We start from the raw sequence: 20,108 nt of genomic DNA on the forward strand, positions 1-20,108 counted from the left end.
TAAAGGAACACATTTTTAGAAATATTTGTTGAAAAAAAACCTCGCTATTATTTTGAAAAATACTTTTTTCTGTATCTCCATTTTGAAAAAAATCTCCCCCTACGTTTTCGTGAGTTGACACAACTGCTACCAGCTCCCTTTTCCGTGCTACATCTAAATATGAAAAGAAAGACAAGGAAAACCGAAAAAATCAGGGAATTTTTGGTTTAATTTTTCAAGCATCAAATGCTGCAATACTGGATTCCCCGAGATACAAGCTTGAAAAGACAGTTAAAGGATTAATGTGTATTTTGAACAATCATTTTGACCATGGATTACTTTGAATGAACTAACTTGGAAATTGTTCATGTGAAACTCAATCGAGTTCATTTCAGTCTTGGGTTAGACGGTGGCTGGACAGTGTTAATTTTAATCATGAGGATGAAGAGTGAGTCTTTTTCATTACTATTATTTTCTTGTATTTTTCGGTTTTCTTAATATCTCCCAATTATTTACTTTAATGAGGTGAGCAATTAATACTAGATAGTATGAACTGATACTTTATAATACCTTGCTCCTCTCTTAAGTTCTGTTTTTTTATTGCCTCTACCCCTCACCTTGTAATATGAACCATATGAAAACGTATAAGCTTTTAAAATGCTCTGGAACTAAGAGGAACATCTTATAACTCCCCTTTTCTCCATAATGAATATAGTTCGTCTCGAAAAGTTATCCTAAAAACATTTCAGATAAAATTTCAGACATTATTATGGATTAATAGGCTATATTTATCTTTCCTTTTAACAAATATTTTGTTTGGGAGGAGCCATTTAGGTCCCTGACAAGGCCCATGTGGAACATAATCATTTAAGCCCCAGTCCCCCTACCAAAATAAAAAATAGTAAGAAATTTAATATTTACTCTACAATGTTTATTTAGTTTTGATAGTATTTTTTCCGGTTTGTACCAAAATAACAAAATAAAGTTTTGTACACTGTCCTCACCTTATCTTAGTATTAAAATGCTAGTTCAGTTTTGGACCTCCCAAATTCAAGGCTCTGGTTAGCGTTCTTCCTCTAAACTTTTTTCTTTTTTTTATTAAGTTTGGTCATCTCGTATGAACTAGCATAAGATTTGGGGTCACTTAACTTAAAAATTCTTGTATTACCCCACTTTGAAGCGTCCTATTTTCCCCGTTTGGGCTACCTATAAAGGGCCATCAAGGAATTCGCCCCTTTATACGGCCAGAGGAAAGGTGCAAGCCTTCTTAACCCCTCATATTTGACACAAATACCGGGGTACCAGAAACCACTACTCTGTAAAGAGGAGTGTTTTGCTTGTCTGTAGTATTACAACCCTTGGCAAATTTCAAGTTTTTTCTATTACCTGGCTGGATAGAAGTTGAACACACCACTGGATACGTCTCAATAAACTTTTTCGAAATATACTAGTCACTTCCTTCGCACATTTTGTTTTGAGCTCTTAAATAGACCTTAAGGGGACACCTTCTTCTGTATTAGACAACGGTTGTCAGAAACTGGGAAAACTACGCTAAAACAACCACGAGCACTTACTTGCCTCATTCCTAAGAGCACATTGTTTCACAAACCCACCTACCCTCCTCCCTGGATAATTATATAGATGGATGATTATAAAGTTCATGGATACATTGAAACTATATCTTAAATAATGCCAACTAACCCTCTTTAAGAGTCTCTTTCTTGTTTTTTTCTTCCAGTATAATTTTGAGATAGCCGTTTTGTTCATCCTAATTGAAAGGCCCAGTAACTATGCCTTTGGATGTAACATTACCCTCTCACAGCACCAGGGACAAGGTCTTTAAGTTATTAAATAAAAAAAACAAGTTTTTTAATCTGAAAGTAAGGAGCGACATCAAAACTTAAAACGAACAGAAATTATTCCGTACATGAAAGGGGCTGTCCCCTCCTCAACGCCTCGCTCTTTATTCCGTATATGAAAGGGGCTGTCCCCTCCTCAACGCCTCGCTCTTTACGCTAAAGTTTGACTGTCTCACAATTTTTTTTTAAAACAATAAAAAACTTTAGCGTAAAGAGCGAGGCGTTGAGGAGGGGACAGCCCCTTTCATATACGGAATAAAGAGCGAGGCGTTGAGGAGGGGACAGCCCTTTCATGTACGGAATAATTTCTGTTCGTTTTAAGTTTTAATGTCGCTCCTTACTTTCAGTTTAAAAAACTTGTTTTTTTATTTAATTTCTGATCGTTTTTTAGTTAATGCAGCTTTTATTTGCATAAAAATTTTACTTTTCTTTTGCTAAATGAATGTCTTTACAAATTAACTTACGTAACTAACTTCTATATTCGTATATTTTTCTTCTGGCAAAAATTCAAAGTTGCAGATTTTTGCAGATATGAGCTTGAAACCTATGTAATAGGGTTTTTCTGATACGCTGAATCTGACGTTGTGATTTTCATTAGAATTCTTCCACTTGTAGGGGATGTTTCCCCCCTGTTTAAAAAATCAAGTAAATTTCCTCAGGCTTGTTGCCTTTGATGAGTAATACTAAACTTAATAAAATTTATATATTTAGAATCAGCATTATAAACACATTCTTTTGATACATTTATTGACATCAAAATTCCGTTTTTAAAAGTTTCGATTACTATTGAGCCGTATCGCTTGTTTTTTTATTGTTTTTTTTTTATTACGTATATGTTATTACGTATATGAGGGGGTTTTGCCCTTAGTCAATACCAAGCTCTTTACGTTAAAAGTTAAAAAAAAAATTTGATTCACAAACCCCTGAATCACAAAGGCCGTTTAATTAGAATAGATAGCTCTTTTGAAAGCACTAAAAAAAAACTGTAGCTTAAAGAGCGAGGTATTGACTTGGAGGAGAACCCCCTCACATACGTTATAATTTCTGTTCGTTTTAAGTTCTAATATTCCTTCTTACATTTCAGTTGAAAAAACTTGGTTTTTTTTTATTTAATTTCTGATCGTTTTTTAAATAATGCTTGGAAATCCGGCGCCCCCTTCATAGAAATGTCCCTTGCCTCAAAGAAGCATCCTCCAAAGACATATTCTCCAGAGTACCTCCCTCCTCGCGCCCCCCCTTCAGACCCAATCCGGCCTGACACTGGTGGTATCGGTCCCCCGCCCCACGAAATACTGCTGGCAAGTCAGGCGCCCCCTTCCTGGCGATGTCCCTTCCCCCAGGAAAACTTCCGTCATGACCAGATCCTCCAACATAACCCCCGACCCACCCTTCCCTCCCACTAGCAGAAAAAAAACCTCCTGAAAACTTCTGTATACTTCCGAATAACCAATACTATATGTTAACATTGGGTAAAGTTCATATCTTTTAGCCCTCCTCTGGGTACTTCAGGGGATTAAGTCATCCCAAAAGACATATTTATCATATTTTCGACCATGCTGAACAAAATGGCTATCTCAAAATTTTGATAGGGTGACTTTGGGAAAAAAATAAGCGTGGGAGGGGGCCTATTTGCCCTCCATTTTTTTTGGTCACTTAAAAAGGGAACTAAAACTTTTAATTTCCGTTCCAATGCGCCCTCCTACAATATTCTAGGACTACTGGGTCTAAACGAACACCCCTGAGTCAAAAAAAACAAAAACAAACAAACAAAAAAACAAAAAAAAACACCCATCCGTGATATTTCATATGGCAAAAAATGCAAAAATCCACATTTTTGTAGATATGAGCTTGAAACCTCTACAGTAGGGTTCTCTGATACGCTGAATATGATGGTGTGATTTTCATTAAGGTTCTATAACTTTTAGGGGGTCTTTCCCCCTTTTTTTGAAAATCAGCCAAATTTTCTCAGGCGCGTACCTTTTGATGGGTAGCTCTAAACTTGATGAAACTTATATATTTGAAATCAGCATTGAAATCTGATTCTTTTGATATATCTATTGGTATCAAAAACCCGTTTTCTAGAGTTTCGGTTACCATTGAGCCGGGTCGCTCCTTACTTACAGTTCGTTACCACGAACTGTTTGATAAAATTTACAAATTGTTTACGCATAGTATTTGTTATTGGGAAGTATGCATAAATTTTCGGATGGGGGGCTGGGACAAATTTTCCAGTGGGGGCTTCTCTAAGGGGGATTCTTTCATGGGCAGGGTAGTTTCCAGGGGGTGAACTTTTCAGGGGAAACAATACACTAGGGAAATTTGCCAGAATTCCTATACAAAATTCTTTTTATATGTCTCGTTTTTTCTTTTCTGTCTCAATATTACGCGTGGGGTTGTTAAGGATAACTGTCCGGTGTAACTTTTCATCGGGATTGAATTTTCTATTGGATATTACCGTGGGGAGGGGGATTTCTTCTTCGAGGTGTGGTCAGACTTCTTGGCATTTTTTAAAACACGATCAGAAATTAAATGAAAACACAAGTTTTTTTCAACTGAAAGTAAGCAGCAACGTTAAACTTAAAACGAACAGAAGTTATTACATATAAGAAGGAGGCTGCCCCCTCCTCAAAACCTTGCTCTTTGCGCTAAAGTTTGAATTTTATCCCAATTCTCGAAAGATTACTCCTGAAACACAACGGTCGTTTCATTAGAACAACAAGCTTTTTTAAAAGTACTGAAAAACTTTAACGTAAAGAGTGAGGTGTTGAAGAGGGAGCAGCCCCCTTCATATAAGTAATAATTTCTATTCGTATTAAGTTTTAATGTTGCTCCTTACTTTCAGTTTAAAATACTTGTTTTTTTCAAATATGTTTTATATATATATATATATATATATATATATATATATATATATATATATATATATATATATATATATATATATATATATATATATATATATATATATATATATATATATATATATATATATATATATAGTGTGTGTGTGTGTGTGTGTGTGTGTGTGTGTGTGTGTGTGTGTGTGTGTGTGTGTGTGTGTGTGTGTGTGTGTGTGTGTGTGTGTGTGTGTGTGTGTGTGTGTGTGTGTGTGTGTGTGTGTGTGTGTGTGTGTGTGTGTGTGTGTGTGTGTGTGTGTGTGTGTGTGTGTGTGTGTGTGTGTGTGTGTGTGTGTGTGTGTGTGTGTGTGTGTGTGTGTGTGTGTGTGTGTGTGTGTGTGTGTGTGTGTGTGTGTGTGTATTGCAATATCAATTTTTGATTGATTATCTTTACGTGATTATAAGTATAATTTCAAATTTATTTTGCTAGGGGGGGATCTCTCCCTGTTGATAATTAGCCGAGGTAAATTGGCCAGTTATACTGGACTAGCTAGCAGTAAAAAATTATTGGAATAACAATATTTCATCTCAAATATTTAAGGGAGGAGAGTTGAGTAAATTCGGCGCTTTTCCATTAAATAGCAAGTTAGAATGTGAACACAACTTAATGCGTATTTTACGTTCTTTCCAAATTTACTAATCGATTCTTTCGCAAATTTATTTTGAGCTATTAAATGGAGTTCAAACTCATCGCTTTGTTCATTATTATTTTGACTAGAAAATGGTTACCAAAAATTATGAAACATCTTTAAAATAATGGTAAATACTTTTTTTCAATTTAATGAAAGTCGCTTCACTTACCTGCCCCCCCCCCTGATTGATATTTACACTGACAGCCCATTATAGACACTCTTACTACTGTTAGGATAGTGTGACTCTGGGGATAGTGTGAGGCAATATACTTTTAGGAATAAGATCAGTAATTATATATGATTGTTTTAATGTAGTCTTAAGAATTTTCTGAGAACTTTTTTCTAATTAAGAACAAGTTCCTCTTTAAGGGCTTAAACTAAGAATTCATTTTTCACAATTATCTAATCCACATGTCCTGATTTTTTATGATCAAATCTAATAAACCTAAGAATTTATAAAAATAATAATTCCGCCCTATTCAACGTTGTCAATAGTTTACAGGTAGGTTTTTCCAGCCCCAATGAGGCAAATTACTGATTTATATTATCAGACAAAATTGACGGAAACTAAGTCAAATTAGAACTGCTTCTAAGGGACGAAATTGAATAAAATGAAAATGCAATAAAGAAACTAAATAAAATCTTAAATAAAACTAGCTAATAAAATTTAATTATTAAAAATAAATGAAACAAGTTTTGGATTTTAAACCAAATAGTATATTTTTACTTTAGTTGTGTCAAATTAAAATTAAGGAACAAGGTGCCCTTCTAAGCCCCCATTTAAGGGCTCGAAGCTGAATTTGCAAGAGCAGTAATTACTATATTTTGTACGAATGTTAAAGGTCACTTTGAAAGTTATGTTCAACTTATAGCTAGCGAATGGATAAGGACATTCGAATGCCGCGGTAAATATTCCGTGGTTCCTCTTTCGATAAGAAGACACCATAAAATTCAGTAAATTACTTTAAAACTTTCTGAACTACTTATTTATGTCATTCCGAAAAGTAATTTACTTCACTCAACCCCCTCCCCTCCCCTTTGCTTCACTATAGCCCAAATGTATGCACTCAGAGTATTTTCAATAGTGGAGCTCTTTTCTTCCCGCCACGTGCTTACCGTTTACTGTTAGATTAATAAGAAGGGAAGAATCGCAGTCTTGGAAATTTATACGATTCTGGCAATAAATTGCTCCATTGGGGAGGGGATAAAGGGAAGGAAAGTACATTTAGGATTGATAAAATCCTGAAGTATTTTAGAATGTTTTACAGTATTTACCAGAATTTATAATGATTCCTTATGGAGGTCAGAATCCCTAATTATTCACCATTACCTGTCATTCTCTACATTTTTTGAATAATTGGATTATTTTACCTTATTGACAGCTTGATTAGTCTGAACAATTAGCTCATCTGGAATTTTTGGCCACTTCATTGACTAATTAATTAACAGTATTTATCGTTTCTTTCTATTTTCATGAAAGCTATTCTTTCTTATTTTAGTTGTTTTTGAAGATATCAGGAACATATTTCTCTATTTGCAAATCTGGAATTTATAGGTTTTTTTTTTTAGATTAACCATTTTTCCACCTTGCTTGGATGATCTGAATTCGAGTTTTCATCATTATTTTTATTAAGTAATATATACTTGAGGGCCTGGTGAAGTTTTTTTACTATTTTTTTTTCAAAATAGTTTTTAATTTAGCCAATATTCAATTAATTAACCAGCTGAAAAGTCAACCTGCAACAGATTTGCCATTTAACACTCTTTCCAAACTACTAAAAATTAAACAATTTAATTTTTATTTTTATTTAAACAATTTAATTTTCGATTTTAAAAAAGTAATTTTATTTTTATTTAAACAATTTAATTTTAGATTTAAAAAAAGTATTAAAAAAATCAAAACAAAACAACACTTTAATAATCACCACCATTTTAGTTGCCTCTCCCTAACGCCTTGATATGAGATGAGATGGATTTTATTTTCCACTAATAATTATATCCTACTTAACTGGCACTTGCACCATTTTTTAAATAACATTATCAACCAAACGAAGAAATGCTATGAACGTGTGACGTTTTATTAAGCTACTATTGTGGCTTGAGCAGCGTCACACAATCTTTCATCTTAAACCAAACTCATTCACTTTTATACTCGTTTCTTACCTTTCAATACTATTTAACTCTCCCGAATAACAAAAAAAAAAGAAAAAAAAAGTGAAACAAACAATGATAAAAAAAATATTAATTCCCACCCAACAAAAAATTTTTTAATCTAATTTTAAACTGAAACTGGTTTTTTACTCCCTAATGCTCTCCGGGAAACCATTTCACAAATTAACTGCATAATTTCTAATTACAAATCTAGATCGACCTGTACTCCCTATTTCTGAGACTAAGCTTCCACGACCTCTAATCCTGTGATGATGATAATCAGAATTAAACTTAAAAAATCTCTAAAATATTCAGGAGATAATCTATTAATCACCTGGTAAGTAAAGTCTCCCGCCTGATGGCCCCTGATCTGATGAATATTTAACATTCTAAAACTCATAAAACATTCACGCGTGTGCTCATACTGAACAAACTAACCCATCACTCGAAGCGCCTTATTCTGAAAAATCTGAAGTCTTTTAATATTTGAAGAAAAATTGGATGCATAAATACATCTCTCGTTGTGCTAATAGTTTCTTTCAGAAAAATGGTTTCAACTTAAAGAGTTAATGAAAATAGTTTAGGTTCAATAATTTCTGCGAAAGTTGAATATATAATTATGCTGAACTAGCAACCTTTTAGCTGAAAAATAGTCCCTATTTTCTTGTTTTTTTTTTCTTTACAGGTAACTTAATATGTGGATTAACACTATTACTTCTTTTGCACACCTCTGCAGTCCCTCTGTCAACTTTATCATCAGTCAACGAAGATGAGGAGGTATGTTTATTTTGTTTTCTTCCTGTGTTTATCCTTTTTTTCTGCTTTTTCAAACTTAATTCAGGCTCTTTACGAGTGTTGAAGTTGATACAATATTACAAGTGCAAATATTATCTTCTGTAAATTTGGCTTGTCTGTTGCTTTAAAGAGAGATTTTAGAACTTAATTTTCACCTTATTTATTCGGCATTTTTTAAAGTGATCAGAATTGCCGATTCTGTAAAGAAATTTTGAAATTCATTAACCTGAGGAAATGTAATGTGTTTCCATATACATCGTTACTTCACCGTGTACAGATTCTGGTTCCACAGGGGCTTAAATCGTTTAAAGAGCCAAATCTTTGAAACAGATTTGAGACAAGGAAGCTTACCCTCTCTTTACCCCCTTTCCAAAGCTAACATTTTCCCCCTAATAAAAAGTGTCTTTTAAGTTTCAACTTGATCTATCAAGCCGGTCCCAACACTGTGCATATAGGCTATTTTGATAACCTGGCAACGTATAGTGTCTTTTGATTTACTTCACTATTACAGCGTAAAAATCCAATTATTTTGATATATCTATTGGTATCAAAATTCTGTTTTAGAGTTTCATTCACTATTGAGCCAGGTCGCTCCTTACTTACAGTTCGTTACCACGAACTGTTTGAAAATCTTGAAATTTGAATGTTGCTTAAGTTTTGACTCTGAATCTTTTGTTTTCTTAGCGCTTAACCAAAGCCTCCAGGCTATTTAATTAAAAAAAAAAAATACCAAAGGTAAATTATCTTTAAATAGACAATTTTTGGCTATATTTTTCTTTTATTTATTCATTGAAGGCCAACAGAAAGTTTATTTCAATAATTTCGAAAACCTCTTTCTTAACAAGCTATTTTATTGTCACACTAATTAGGCAAATTAAAAGCATGCACTGTTTTCGAGATCCCTCTATAGTTTCTAAACTACAAATTATATAATGACTGCAATATATTATGCCCAATGCAGATTATAGGTGTGCCACGATTCCATCATGACTGACTTATTAATCATAAAAATCACATTCAGAAGTTAAGCAAAGCCAGGGTCGTATCCAGGATTTTATTTCGGGGTGGGTTTTACAAAAAGGATGTTTTTCAGAGGGAGGGGTGTTTACAAAAAAAAACTTTAAAAAACGTATCCAAAAATTGTTTATATTCACTTTTGTCACTTTTTTATTGAGTCAGACCAACATATCGGGAGGGGGGGGTCAAACCCCCTAATCCCCCTTGATACGACCTTGAGCAATGACAATCGGTATGCACCTCTGTGTACACAATTTTCATACAGGTGTTGTTATAGTCTGACGGAGCCATTGTTCTATTTTTATAAAAGTTGATAGGACTGGGTCTTCTCTACAAGGGGGGATCGGGGAGAATTTCAAAAAGGAGTTTACCGAGGGTTGGGAATTCTCAGAGTCAAATTTCCCGGCTGGTGGGAATTTCCGATACGATGGTGTCTGAAGTATTTTTGAAAATATCCTATTCCCGTGTAGTTCTAATGGAAGATAAGGTCTCACTTATGATCTTGCGAGGTTTAATTATTCAGCCTCGATGTATGTAAATATTTCCTTATGAAATGGACCGGAAAATTTTTTAACTGTTTACCTGTAAATACAAAATCAAGTATATTTTCGTCTGTCCATTCATTTTTTCCTGTCTGTTCACTACAATTGCACTAATCTACTCTAGGTAAAAACTTTTTTTTTTTTTTTTTTTTTTTTTTTTTTATTTTTTTGATAATGTGAATAAACGATGGCTCTAAGACTTATGAATTTAAAATAAGCCGGTTAACTGAAAACACAACTGTAATGAATACCTTGTTGTCATGGCAACAAGCGTCCGAGGACCAAAGATCCAAGCACCCAACTCTAACGAGTGAAGCAAGCGAAGGACAACAGTAGGGTATATTTGGGACAAGCGAAGGCCTGAGATCCTCCACCAGTGCAGAAGGCCAGACAGAGAGAATGAATAAGTTGTAATAGTTGGGTCTTTGGTGAATTCACAAGGGAAGACAGGAATTATTAACCGTTAGAGCCACACATAATGTAGCGTTGTTTTTGTTTTAAGAATTATTTCAAGTCAAAATACAGTCAGCAAAAAATCAGTAAATTTAGGTTAAGAAAATCTAATGATGGTTAGTTGAATTTAAGCTGGTGGTTTTACTGGTGTCATAGTTGTGCTTTCACTGCCCCTCCCCCTCCACATTTAAAAACTAAAGACAAGAATGCAAGAGTCTATCTTATACTGAAAAGGAACAAAACCCCACAAGGGTAGATGGTGCTGGTAAATTTTTTTTTTTTTACACTAGGACCAGTTTTCCATCTTACAAGTTTCCAATACTTTTTGTTGGAGACTGCCGAAGGGTGTTCGACAATTTCAATAGCTAAAGAGAGCGATGGAAGGCAATAAAAGCCGGCTAAGCTGACATCCTACTTTTAGCTAATAAAGCCAAGGTGGCTATCCACTAATTCATTCGACGTAAACCTGGAAATTCAGAATAAAATTTTTCTTATATAATTAATATTTTAAATTAATGAATTTTCTTCCTTTTCCGTTTTTAAATACACCGTTGTGTAAATTTTTTTTTATTATTTTGAATATTCTATTTATGCAAACCTTTTTTTACTAAGCTTCTCAAATATTCCTTTCCCCTAATTATGGAAGAAATTAATAAACAATCCTATTAATTTCATTCTTTCTTGTCATTTTCATCATTTCCTTCCTATACCTTCTCTTTGTGCTTTTACTAATCGTTTTATATATTCTACTATAATGATTTTTATTGTCTTGATATGTTGATTTATTCATCTATCTTTTTTTTTTCTCACCAATCTTGCTATACTTGTATTTGCTTTGTTGTGTTTGTTTTTATGTTTGAGTTTGAAGTGAGATTTCGGCCCATCTGGGCTTGTAATAGCCATTTTTCGAAAGTCAATCTTAATCTAAACTAAAAGACCACTTGGTAAACGTGCAAATATTTACTTACAGAACAAGATCATGGACACCCATAAAGGGGGCAGGGGGGCCCGACCCCCTGGCTGAATGATGCTGCCTTATTTTTATATTTTTGTTCTAAAATTTCTATAATATAGCATTAAAAGTGCCAATTAGACGAATTTGCCCCCCCCCCCTGACGAGTTTTGCCCCCCCCCCCCCTCCTGAAACTCAGCTTACGGGCAACCATGAACAAGATCTGTCAGAAACACAAGCAGCACTGAGTAGATTCAAGCTCTACTTAGGATTTACGTTACGCAAAAGTCAACATAGTAGCAACAATTTGAACCTTCATGATGAGCAATTGATAAATTTAGAAAAAGAAAAAATACACTTGTTTCTGTAAAGCCTTTTAGGCTTGATCAAAGATTTAATATTCATCTTCATTCATTATTTCTAGTTTTAGAATATGCTACATACGATGACAGCGTTTATTTCAGAAAATGATCATGATGATTTATAGATTTTTAACGTTGGCTTAGTGTGAAAGCACTAGGCTAAGTCTAGAACCGTAGCTCCAAACTTTTTATTGGGAGAGGGGGGGGGGCAAAAGGGCCCATATCTGGATAGTCAAGGGACATGGGCTATATACTGTAACTATTTTTTTCTCAAAATAATGCCCCCCCCTAAATGACCCCCCTGGCTAAGTGTGAAGTGTCATGCTTGACGTAACGTAACTTAATCCCCTAGGATTGAAAATTATAGTCTTAGTCACTTTATAGCTTATGGAGCAAAGTTGAAAAATTATAGTACATGTTAAAGGAGCCAACTTTAATTTGAGAGACTTGTTTTTTTTAAAATTAATTTCTGATCTTTTTTACATAGTGCTGGGGAATCCAGCTCCCCTTTCATTCAAAACTCCCTCCCCCGTGAGCAATTCTTCCGTGGAAGATCTTCCCACGTTATCCCCACCCCCTTCCCCCCACAAGAAACCTCTCCTCTGAAAACGTCTGTATATTTGCCAAAAACCAATACTATATGTAAACCATGGGCAAAGTTTATAGCTTGCAGCTCTTCCCCAAGGGACTGCATGGGGTTAAGTCATCCTCAAAGACATTAGTTATTAGGCTTTTCGAGTATGCTCAAGAAAATGGCTATCTCAAAATTTTGATCGGGTGACTTTGTAGAAAAATGAGTGTGGGAGTGGGGATAGCTTCCCTCTAATATTTTGGTAACTTAAAAAGGGCAATAGAAATTTTGATTTTGAATCAAATAGGCCGTATCCCCATCTTCTACGATCACTGGTTTGATCTGATCACCCCAGGAAAACAAATCATAGGCAGCGCACTAGCGCTGCGTAAGTAAAGAACGATGTGGGTACAATGTGTTGTTTTTTTTTTGTTTTTTTTTTTTATTCAAACCAGGGCACTTCGTATCGAAGGAGTTGTAGTAGAAAGTTCGAAAAGGGCTTATTCGATTGCAAATTGGAGTGGCTAGTGCCCGTTTCAATGTTCAAAAATGAACTGGGTGCACCTAGCCCCCCCCCACGCCCCTCCTTTACCACCCCCACTGTCATACCCATGGTGATATAGGCCTGGGTGTCCGTGGAGTTTTTTTCCGGATTGAAAATAGGTCACAATCGAATGAGCCATCATTCCCCCACAACCCTCAGGGCAAGGGTTTTCATTTATGCCGAAGGGGGCATATAATGTCTTTATAGAAGATGTTGTCGTGTTTGTTCAGCGTAGTTGATTTCCAGATAGAAAATATCTTTTTGAGGAGGACATTCCCCAACAACCCTTGGAGCAAGGGTTTTAAGTTATGCCCTGGGGGCATAGAAGGTTTTTATAGCAGGCGTTGTTGGAAAAACTTCAAAAAAAGCTCATTTGAATGCAAATTCAAACGGATAGGGCCCTTTATAATAGTCAAAATTGTTTGGAGGGCAACTACCCCCCCCCCCCCTCGCCAAGGCCATCGTTCCCCAAAACATATCCAATCAACATTTTGAGATAGCCCTTTTGTTCAGCGTAGTTGATGTCCAGATAGAAACTATCTTTTTGTGGAGGACACTCCCCCAAAACCCTCGGAACAAGGGTTTTAAGTTATGTCCTGGGGACATATAAGGTTTTTATAGAAGGCATTGTCGTAGAAACTTCAAAAAAGGCTCATTCGATTGGAAATTCAAAGGGCTACTGCACTGTTCAATAGTAGAAAGTTATTGGCGGGTAACTAGCCCCCCCCCCCCCCGAACGATGTAGGCAAAATGTGTTGTTTTATTTGTTTTTTTTTCTCCATACCCGGGCACTTCGTATCGAAGGAGTTGTCGTAGAAAGTTCGAAAAGGGCTCATTCAATTGGTAATTGGAGTGGCTAGTGCCCTTTTTAATAGTCGAAAGTGATTGGAGGGCAACTAGCCCCCCCCCCCCACGCCAATCATTCCCCCAAACACATCCAATCAAAATTTTGTGATAGTCATTTTTTTCAGCGATGCTGATTTCCAGATAGAAAATATCTTTTTGCGGAGGACACTCCCCCTCAACCCTCGGGGCAAGGGTTTTAAGTTATTCCCTGGGGGCATATAAGGTTTTTATAGAAGGTGTTGTCGTAGAAACTTCAAAAAAGGCTCATTCGATTGGAAACTCAAAGGGCTATTGCCCTTTTTAATAGTCGAAAGTGACTGGAGGGCAACTAGCCCCCTCCCCCACGCCCATCATTCCCCCAAACACGTCCAATCAAAATTTTGAGAAAGTCATTTTGTTCAGCGTTGTTGATTTCCAGATAGAAAATATCATTTCGAGGAGGACACTCCCCCACAGCCCTCAGGGCAAGGGTTTTAAGTTATACCCTGGGGGTATATAAGGTTTTTATAGAAGGCGTTGTCGTAGAAACTTCAAAACAGGCTCATTCGATTGGAAATTCAAAGGGTTAGTACCCTTTTTAATAGTCGAAAGTGATTTAGATAATTTCGGAGACCACACTGCCTTTCCATGACGATAAATAAAAGTTCAAATAGGGATAAAATCCTTTTAATAGACAGTGATGATAGAAATTCACAAAAATACCAGATATTTCGGTCACATATACAGTGACCGTCATCAGTAGTAAAACTGTTTTAGAGTCAGAGTTTTACTACTGATGACGGTCACTGTATATGTGACCGAAATATCTGGTATTTTTGTGAATTTCTATCATCACTGTCTATTAAAAGGATTTTATCCCTATTTGAACTTTTATTTATCGTCGAAAGTGATTGGAGCGCAACTAGCCCCCCCCCCCCGTCCCACGCCCATCATTAATAGTCAATGTGATTTAAGGGCAACTAACCCTCTCTCCCACCTACCTTTCCCCCAAACACATCCAATCAAAATTTTGAGATAGCCATTTTGTTCAGCGTAGTTGATTTCCAGATAGAAAATAGGTCACAATCGAATGAGCCATCATTCCCCCACAACCCTCAGGGCAAGGGTTTTCATTTATGCCGAAGGGGGCAAATAATGTCTTTATAGAAGGTGTTGTCGTAGAAACTTCAAAACAGGCTCATTCGATTGGAAATTCAAAAGGCTAGTTCCCTTTTTAAAATAAGGCTAGTTCCCAAATACATCCAATCAAAATTTTGAGATAGCCATTTTGGTTAGCGTAGTTGATTTCATAGAAAATATGTTTTTTAGGAGGACACTCCCCCAAAACCCTCAGGGCAAGGGTTTTAAGTTATGTCCTGGGGGCATATAAGGTTTTTATAGAAGGCGTTGTCGTAGAAACTTCAAAACAGGCTCATTCGATTGGAAATTCAAAGGGCTAGTACCCCTTATAACAGTCGAAAGTTATTGGAGTGCAACTAGCCCACCCCACGCTCATCATTCCCCCAAATACATCCAATCAAAATTTTGAGATATCCATTTTGTTCAGCGTAATTGATTTCCAGATATGAAATATGTTTTTGAGGAGGACACTCCCCCACAGCCCTCAGGACAAGGGTTTTAAGTAATGCCCTGGGGTTATATAAGGTTTTTATAGAAGGCGTTGTTGTAGAAACTATAAAACAGGCTCATTCGATTGGAAATTCAAAGGGCTAGTTCCATTCTTAATAGTCAAAAGTGATTGGAGGGGAACTTGCCCATCCCCGACGCCCATCATTCCTCCAAATTCATCCGATAAAAATTTTGAGATAGCCATTTTGTTCAGCGTTGTTGATTTCCACATAGAAAATATGTTTTTGAGGAGGACACTCCCCAAAACCCTCAGGGCAAGGGTTTTAAGTTATGCCCTGGGGGCATAGAAGGTTTTTATAGAAGGCGTTGTCGTAGAAACTTCAAAAGAGGCTCATTCGATTGGAAATTCAAAGGGCTAGTGCCCTTTTTAATAGTCGAAAGTGATTGGAGGGCAACTATCCCCCCCCCCGCCAAGCCCATCATTCCCCCAAACACATCCAATCAACATTTTGAGATAGCCATTTTGTTCAGCGTAGTTGATTTCCAGATAGAAATTATCTTTTTGAGGAGGACACTCCCCCAAAACCCTCGGAACAAGGGTTTTAAGTTATGCCCTTGGGGGCATATAAGGTTTTTATAGAAGGCATTGTCGTAAATACTTCAAAAAAGGCTCATTCGATTGGAAATTCAAAGGGCTAGTGCCCTTTTTAATAGTCGAAAGTTATTGGAGGGCAACTAGCCCCCCCCCCGAACGATGTAGGCAAAATGTGTTGTTTTATTTGTTTTTTTTTCTCCATACCCGGGGACTTCGTATCGAAGGAGTTGTCGTAGAAAGTTCAAAAAGGGTTCATTCAATCGGAAATTAGAGTGGCTAGTGCCCTTTTTAATAGTCGAAAGTTATTGGAGGGCAACTAGCCCCCCCCCCAGGCCCATCATTCCCCCAAACACATCGAATCAAAATTTTGAGATAGCCATTTTGTTCAGCGTAGCTGATTTCCTTATAGAAAATATCTTTTTGAGGAGGACACTCTCCCTCAACCCTCGGGGCAAGGGTTTTAAGTTATTCCCTGGGGGCATATAAGGTTTTTATAGAAGGAGTTGTCGTAGAAACTTCAAAAAAGGCTCATTCGATTGGAAACTCAAAGGGCTATTGCCCTTTTTAATAGTCGAAAGTGATTGGAGGGCAACTAGGCCCCTCTCCCCACGCCCATCATTCCCCCAAACACGTCCAATCAAAATTTTGAGAAAGTCATTTTGTTCAGCGTTGTTGATTTCCAGATAGAAAATATCATTTTGAGGAGGACACTCCCCCACAACCCTCGGTACAAGGGTTTTAAGTTATGCCCTGGGGGCATATAAAGTTTTTATAGAAGTCGTTGTCGTAGAAACTTCAAAAAAAGTCTCATTCGATTGGAAATTCAAAGGGCTAATGCCCTTCTTAATATTCGAAAGTTATTGGAGGGCAACTAGCCCCTCCCCCCCCCCCCGAACTATGTGGGCACAATGTGTTGTTTTTTTGTTTTTTTCCATACCCTGGCACTTGGTATCGAAGGAGTTGTCGTAGAAAGTTCGAAAATGGCTAATTCGATTGGAAATTGGAGTGGCTAGTGTCCTTTATAATAGTCGAAAGTGATTGGAGGGCTACTAGCCCCCCCCCCTTCCCCCAAACGCATCCAATCAAAATTTTGAGAGAGCCATTTTGTTCAGCGTAGTTGATTTTCAGATAGAAAATATCTTTTTGAGGAGGACACTCCCCCACAACCCTCGGGACAAGGGTTTTAAGTTATGCCCTGGGGGCATATAAGGTTTTATAGAAGGCGCTGTCGTAGAAACTTAAAAAAAGGCTCATTCGATTGGAAATTCAAACGGCTAGTGCCTATTTTAATAGTTGAAAGTGATTGGACGGTAACTAACCCCCCTCTCACGCCCAACTTTTCATAGGCAGTGTGGTAGCGCAGCCTAAGTAAAGAACGACGTGGGCACAATATGTTGTTTTTTGGGTTTTTTTTCTCCATACCCGGGAACTTCGTATCAAAGTAGTCGTCGTAGAAACTTCAAAAAGGGCTCCCTCGATTGGAAATTGGAGTGGCTAGTGCCCTTTTTAATAGTCGAAAGTGATTGGAGGGTAACTAGCCCCGCCCCCCCCCGAACTATGTGGGCACAATGTGTTGTTTTTTTTGTTTGTTTCCATACCCGGGCACTTGGTATCGAAGGAGTTGTCGTAGAAAGTTCGAAAATGGCTAATTCGATGCAAATTGGAGTGGCTAGTGTCCTTTATAATAGTCGAAAGTGATTGGAGGGCTACTAGCCCCCCCCCCCCCCAAGCCCATCATTCCCCCAAACGCATCCAATCAAAATTTTGAGAGAGCCATTTCGTTCAGCGTAGTTGATTTCCAGATAGAAAATATCTTTTTGAGGAGGACACTCCCCCACAACCCTCGGAACAAGGGGTTTAAGTTATGCCCTGGGGGCTTATAAGGTTTTTATAGAAGGCGGTGTCGTAAAAACTTAAAAAAAGGCTCATTCGATTGGAAATTCAAACGGCTAGTGCCTATTTTAATAGTTGAAAGTGATTGGACGGTAACTAACCCCCCTCTCACGCCCAACTTTTCATAGGCAGTGCGGTAGTAAAGAACGACGTAAAGTAAAGCTGCCTAAGTAAAGAACGACGTGGGCACAATGTGTTGTTTTTTGGGTTTTTTTTCTCCATACCCGGGAACTTCGTATCAAAGTAGTCGTCGTAGGAACTTCGAAAAGGGCTCCCTCGATTGGAAATTGGAATGGCTAGCGCCCTTTTTAATAGTCGAAAGTGATTGGAGGGTAACTAGCCCCCTCCCCCCACGCCCATCATTCCCCCAAACACATCCAATCAAAATTTTGAGATAACCATTTGGGTCAGTGTAGTTGAGTTCAGAATAGAAAATATGTTTTTGAGGAGGACACTCCCCCACAACCCTCAGGGCAAGGATTTTAAGTTATACCCTGGGGGTATATAAGGTTTTTATAGACGGCGTTGTCGTAGAAACTTCAAATCAGGCTCATTCGATTGGAAATTCAAAGGGCTAGTACCCTTTTTAATAGTCGAAAGTGATTGGAGGGCAACTAGCCCCCCCCCCGTCCCACGCCCATCATTAATAGTCAATGTGATTTAAGGGCAACTAACCCTCTCTCCCACCTACCTTTCCTCCAAACACATCCAATCAAAATTTTGAGATAGCCATTTTGTTCAGCGTAGTTGATTTCCAGATAGAAAATAGGTCACAATCGAATGAGCCATCAGTCCCCCACAACCCTCAGGGCAAGGGTTTTCATTTATGCCGAAGGGGGCAAATAATGTCTTTATAGAAGATGTTGTCGTAGAAACTTCAAAACAGGCTCATTCGATTGGAAATTCAAAAGGCTAGTTCCCTTTTTAAAATAAGGCTAGTTCCCAAATACATCCAATCAAAATTTTGAGATAGCCATTTTGGTTAGCGTAGTTGATTTCATAGAAAATATGTTTTTTAGGAGGACACTCCCTCAAAACCCTCAGGGCAAGGGTTTTAAGTTATACCCTGGGGGCATATAAGGTTTTTATAGAAGGCGTTGTCGTAGAAACTTCAAAAAAGGTTCATTCGATTAGAAATTCAACGGACTATTACCCTTTTTAATAGTCGAAAGTGATTGTAGGGCAACTAGTCCCCCCCCACGCCCATCATTCCCCCAAATACATCCAATCAAAATTTTGAGATATCCATTTTGTTCAGCGTAGTTGATGTCCAGATAGAAAATATGTTTTTGAGGAGGACACTCCCCCACAACCCTCAGGACAATGGTTTTAAGTAATGCCCTGGGGTTATATAAGGTTTTTATAGAAGGCGTTGTTGTAGAAACTATAAAACAGGCTCATTCGATTGGAAATTCAAAGGGCTAGTTCCATTCTTAATAGTCAAAAGTGATTGGAGGGGAACTTGCCCATCCCCGACGCCCATCATTCCTCCAAATTCATCCGATAAAAATTTTGAGATAGCCATTTTGTTCAGCGTTGTTGATTTCCACATAGAAAATATGTTTTTGAGGAGGACACTCCCCAAAACCCTCAGGGCAAGGGTTTTAAGTTATGCCCAAGGGGGCATATAATGTTTTTATAGAACGTGTTGTCGTAGAAACTTCAAAAAAGCTCATTCGATTGGAAAATCAACGGGCTAGTGCCCTTTTTAATAGTCTAAAGTGATTGGAGGGCAACTAAGCCCCCACGCCCATCATTCCCCAAACACATCCAATCAAAATTTTGTTCAGCGTAGTTGATTTCCAGATAGAAAATATGTTTTTGAAGAGGACAATCCCCAAAACACTAAGGGCAAGGGTTTTAAGTTATGCCCAAGGGGGCATATAATGTTTTTATAGAACGCGTTGTCGTAGAAACTTAAAAAAAGCTCATTCGATTGGAAAATCAACTGGCTAGTGCCCTTTTTAATAGTCTAAAGCACAGTTCATATATTATCTGTATATTCTGTCTACTGTGGTCTAAAGTGATTGGAGGGCAACTAACCCCCCACGCCCCATCATTCCCCCAAACACATCCAATCAAAATTTTGTTCAGCGTAGTTGATTTCCTAATAGAAATTAGATTGTTGAGAAAGCCTTTCCCCCACAGTTCTCGGGGCAAGGGTTTTAAGTTATGCCCCGGGGGCATATAAGGTTTTTATAGAAGGCGTTGTTGTAGAAACTTCAAAAAAGGCTCATTCGATTGGAAATTCAAAGTCTAGTTCCATCCTTAATAGTCAAAAGTGATTAGAGGGGAACTAGCCCATCCCCCACGCACATCATTCTCCCAAACACATCCAATTAAAGTTTTGAGATAGCCATTTTGTTCAGCATTGTTGATTTCCAGATAGAAAATACGTTTTTGAGGAGGATACTCCCCAACAACCCTCAGGGCAACGGTTTTAATTTATGA

The 20,108-nt window shown here is 37.4% G+C and overlaps 1 protein-coding gene across 1 annotated transcript in view; it reads left to right on the forward strand.

The window, feature by feature from the left end:
* The first annotated feature begins 353 nt into the window (after nucleotides 1–353).
* The window catches only part of LOC148943188 (uncharacterized), a 31,809-nt gene continuing 12,054 nt past the window's right edge, over nucleotides 354–20,108 (forward strand). Inside the window, exons 1-2 of the mRNA XM_089101872.1 lie at nucleotides 354–427; nucleotides 8,204–8,295. Coding sequence (XP_088957998.1) covers nucleotides 415–427; nucleotides 8,204–8,295 — 105 coding nt within the window. The 5' untranslated portion in view covers nucleotides 354–414. The remainder of the gene's footprint in view (nucleotides 428–8,203; nucleotides 8,296–20,108) is intronic.

The sequence above is a fragment of the Artemia sp. Qi Xiang Cuo genome, chromosome 15, assembly GCF_049724085.1.
Source record: "Artemia sp. Qi Xiang Cuo chromosome 15, ASM4972408v1, whole genome shotgun sequence".
Taxonomy (NCBI): Eukaryota; Metazoa; Arthropoda; class Branchiopoda; order Anostraca; family Artemiidae; genus Artemia; species Artemia sp. Qi Xiang Cuo.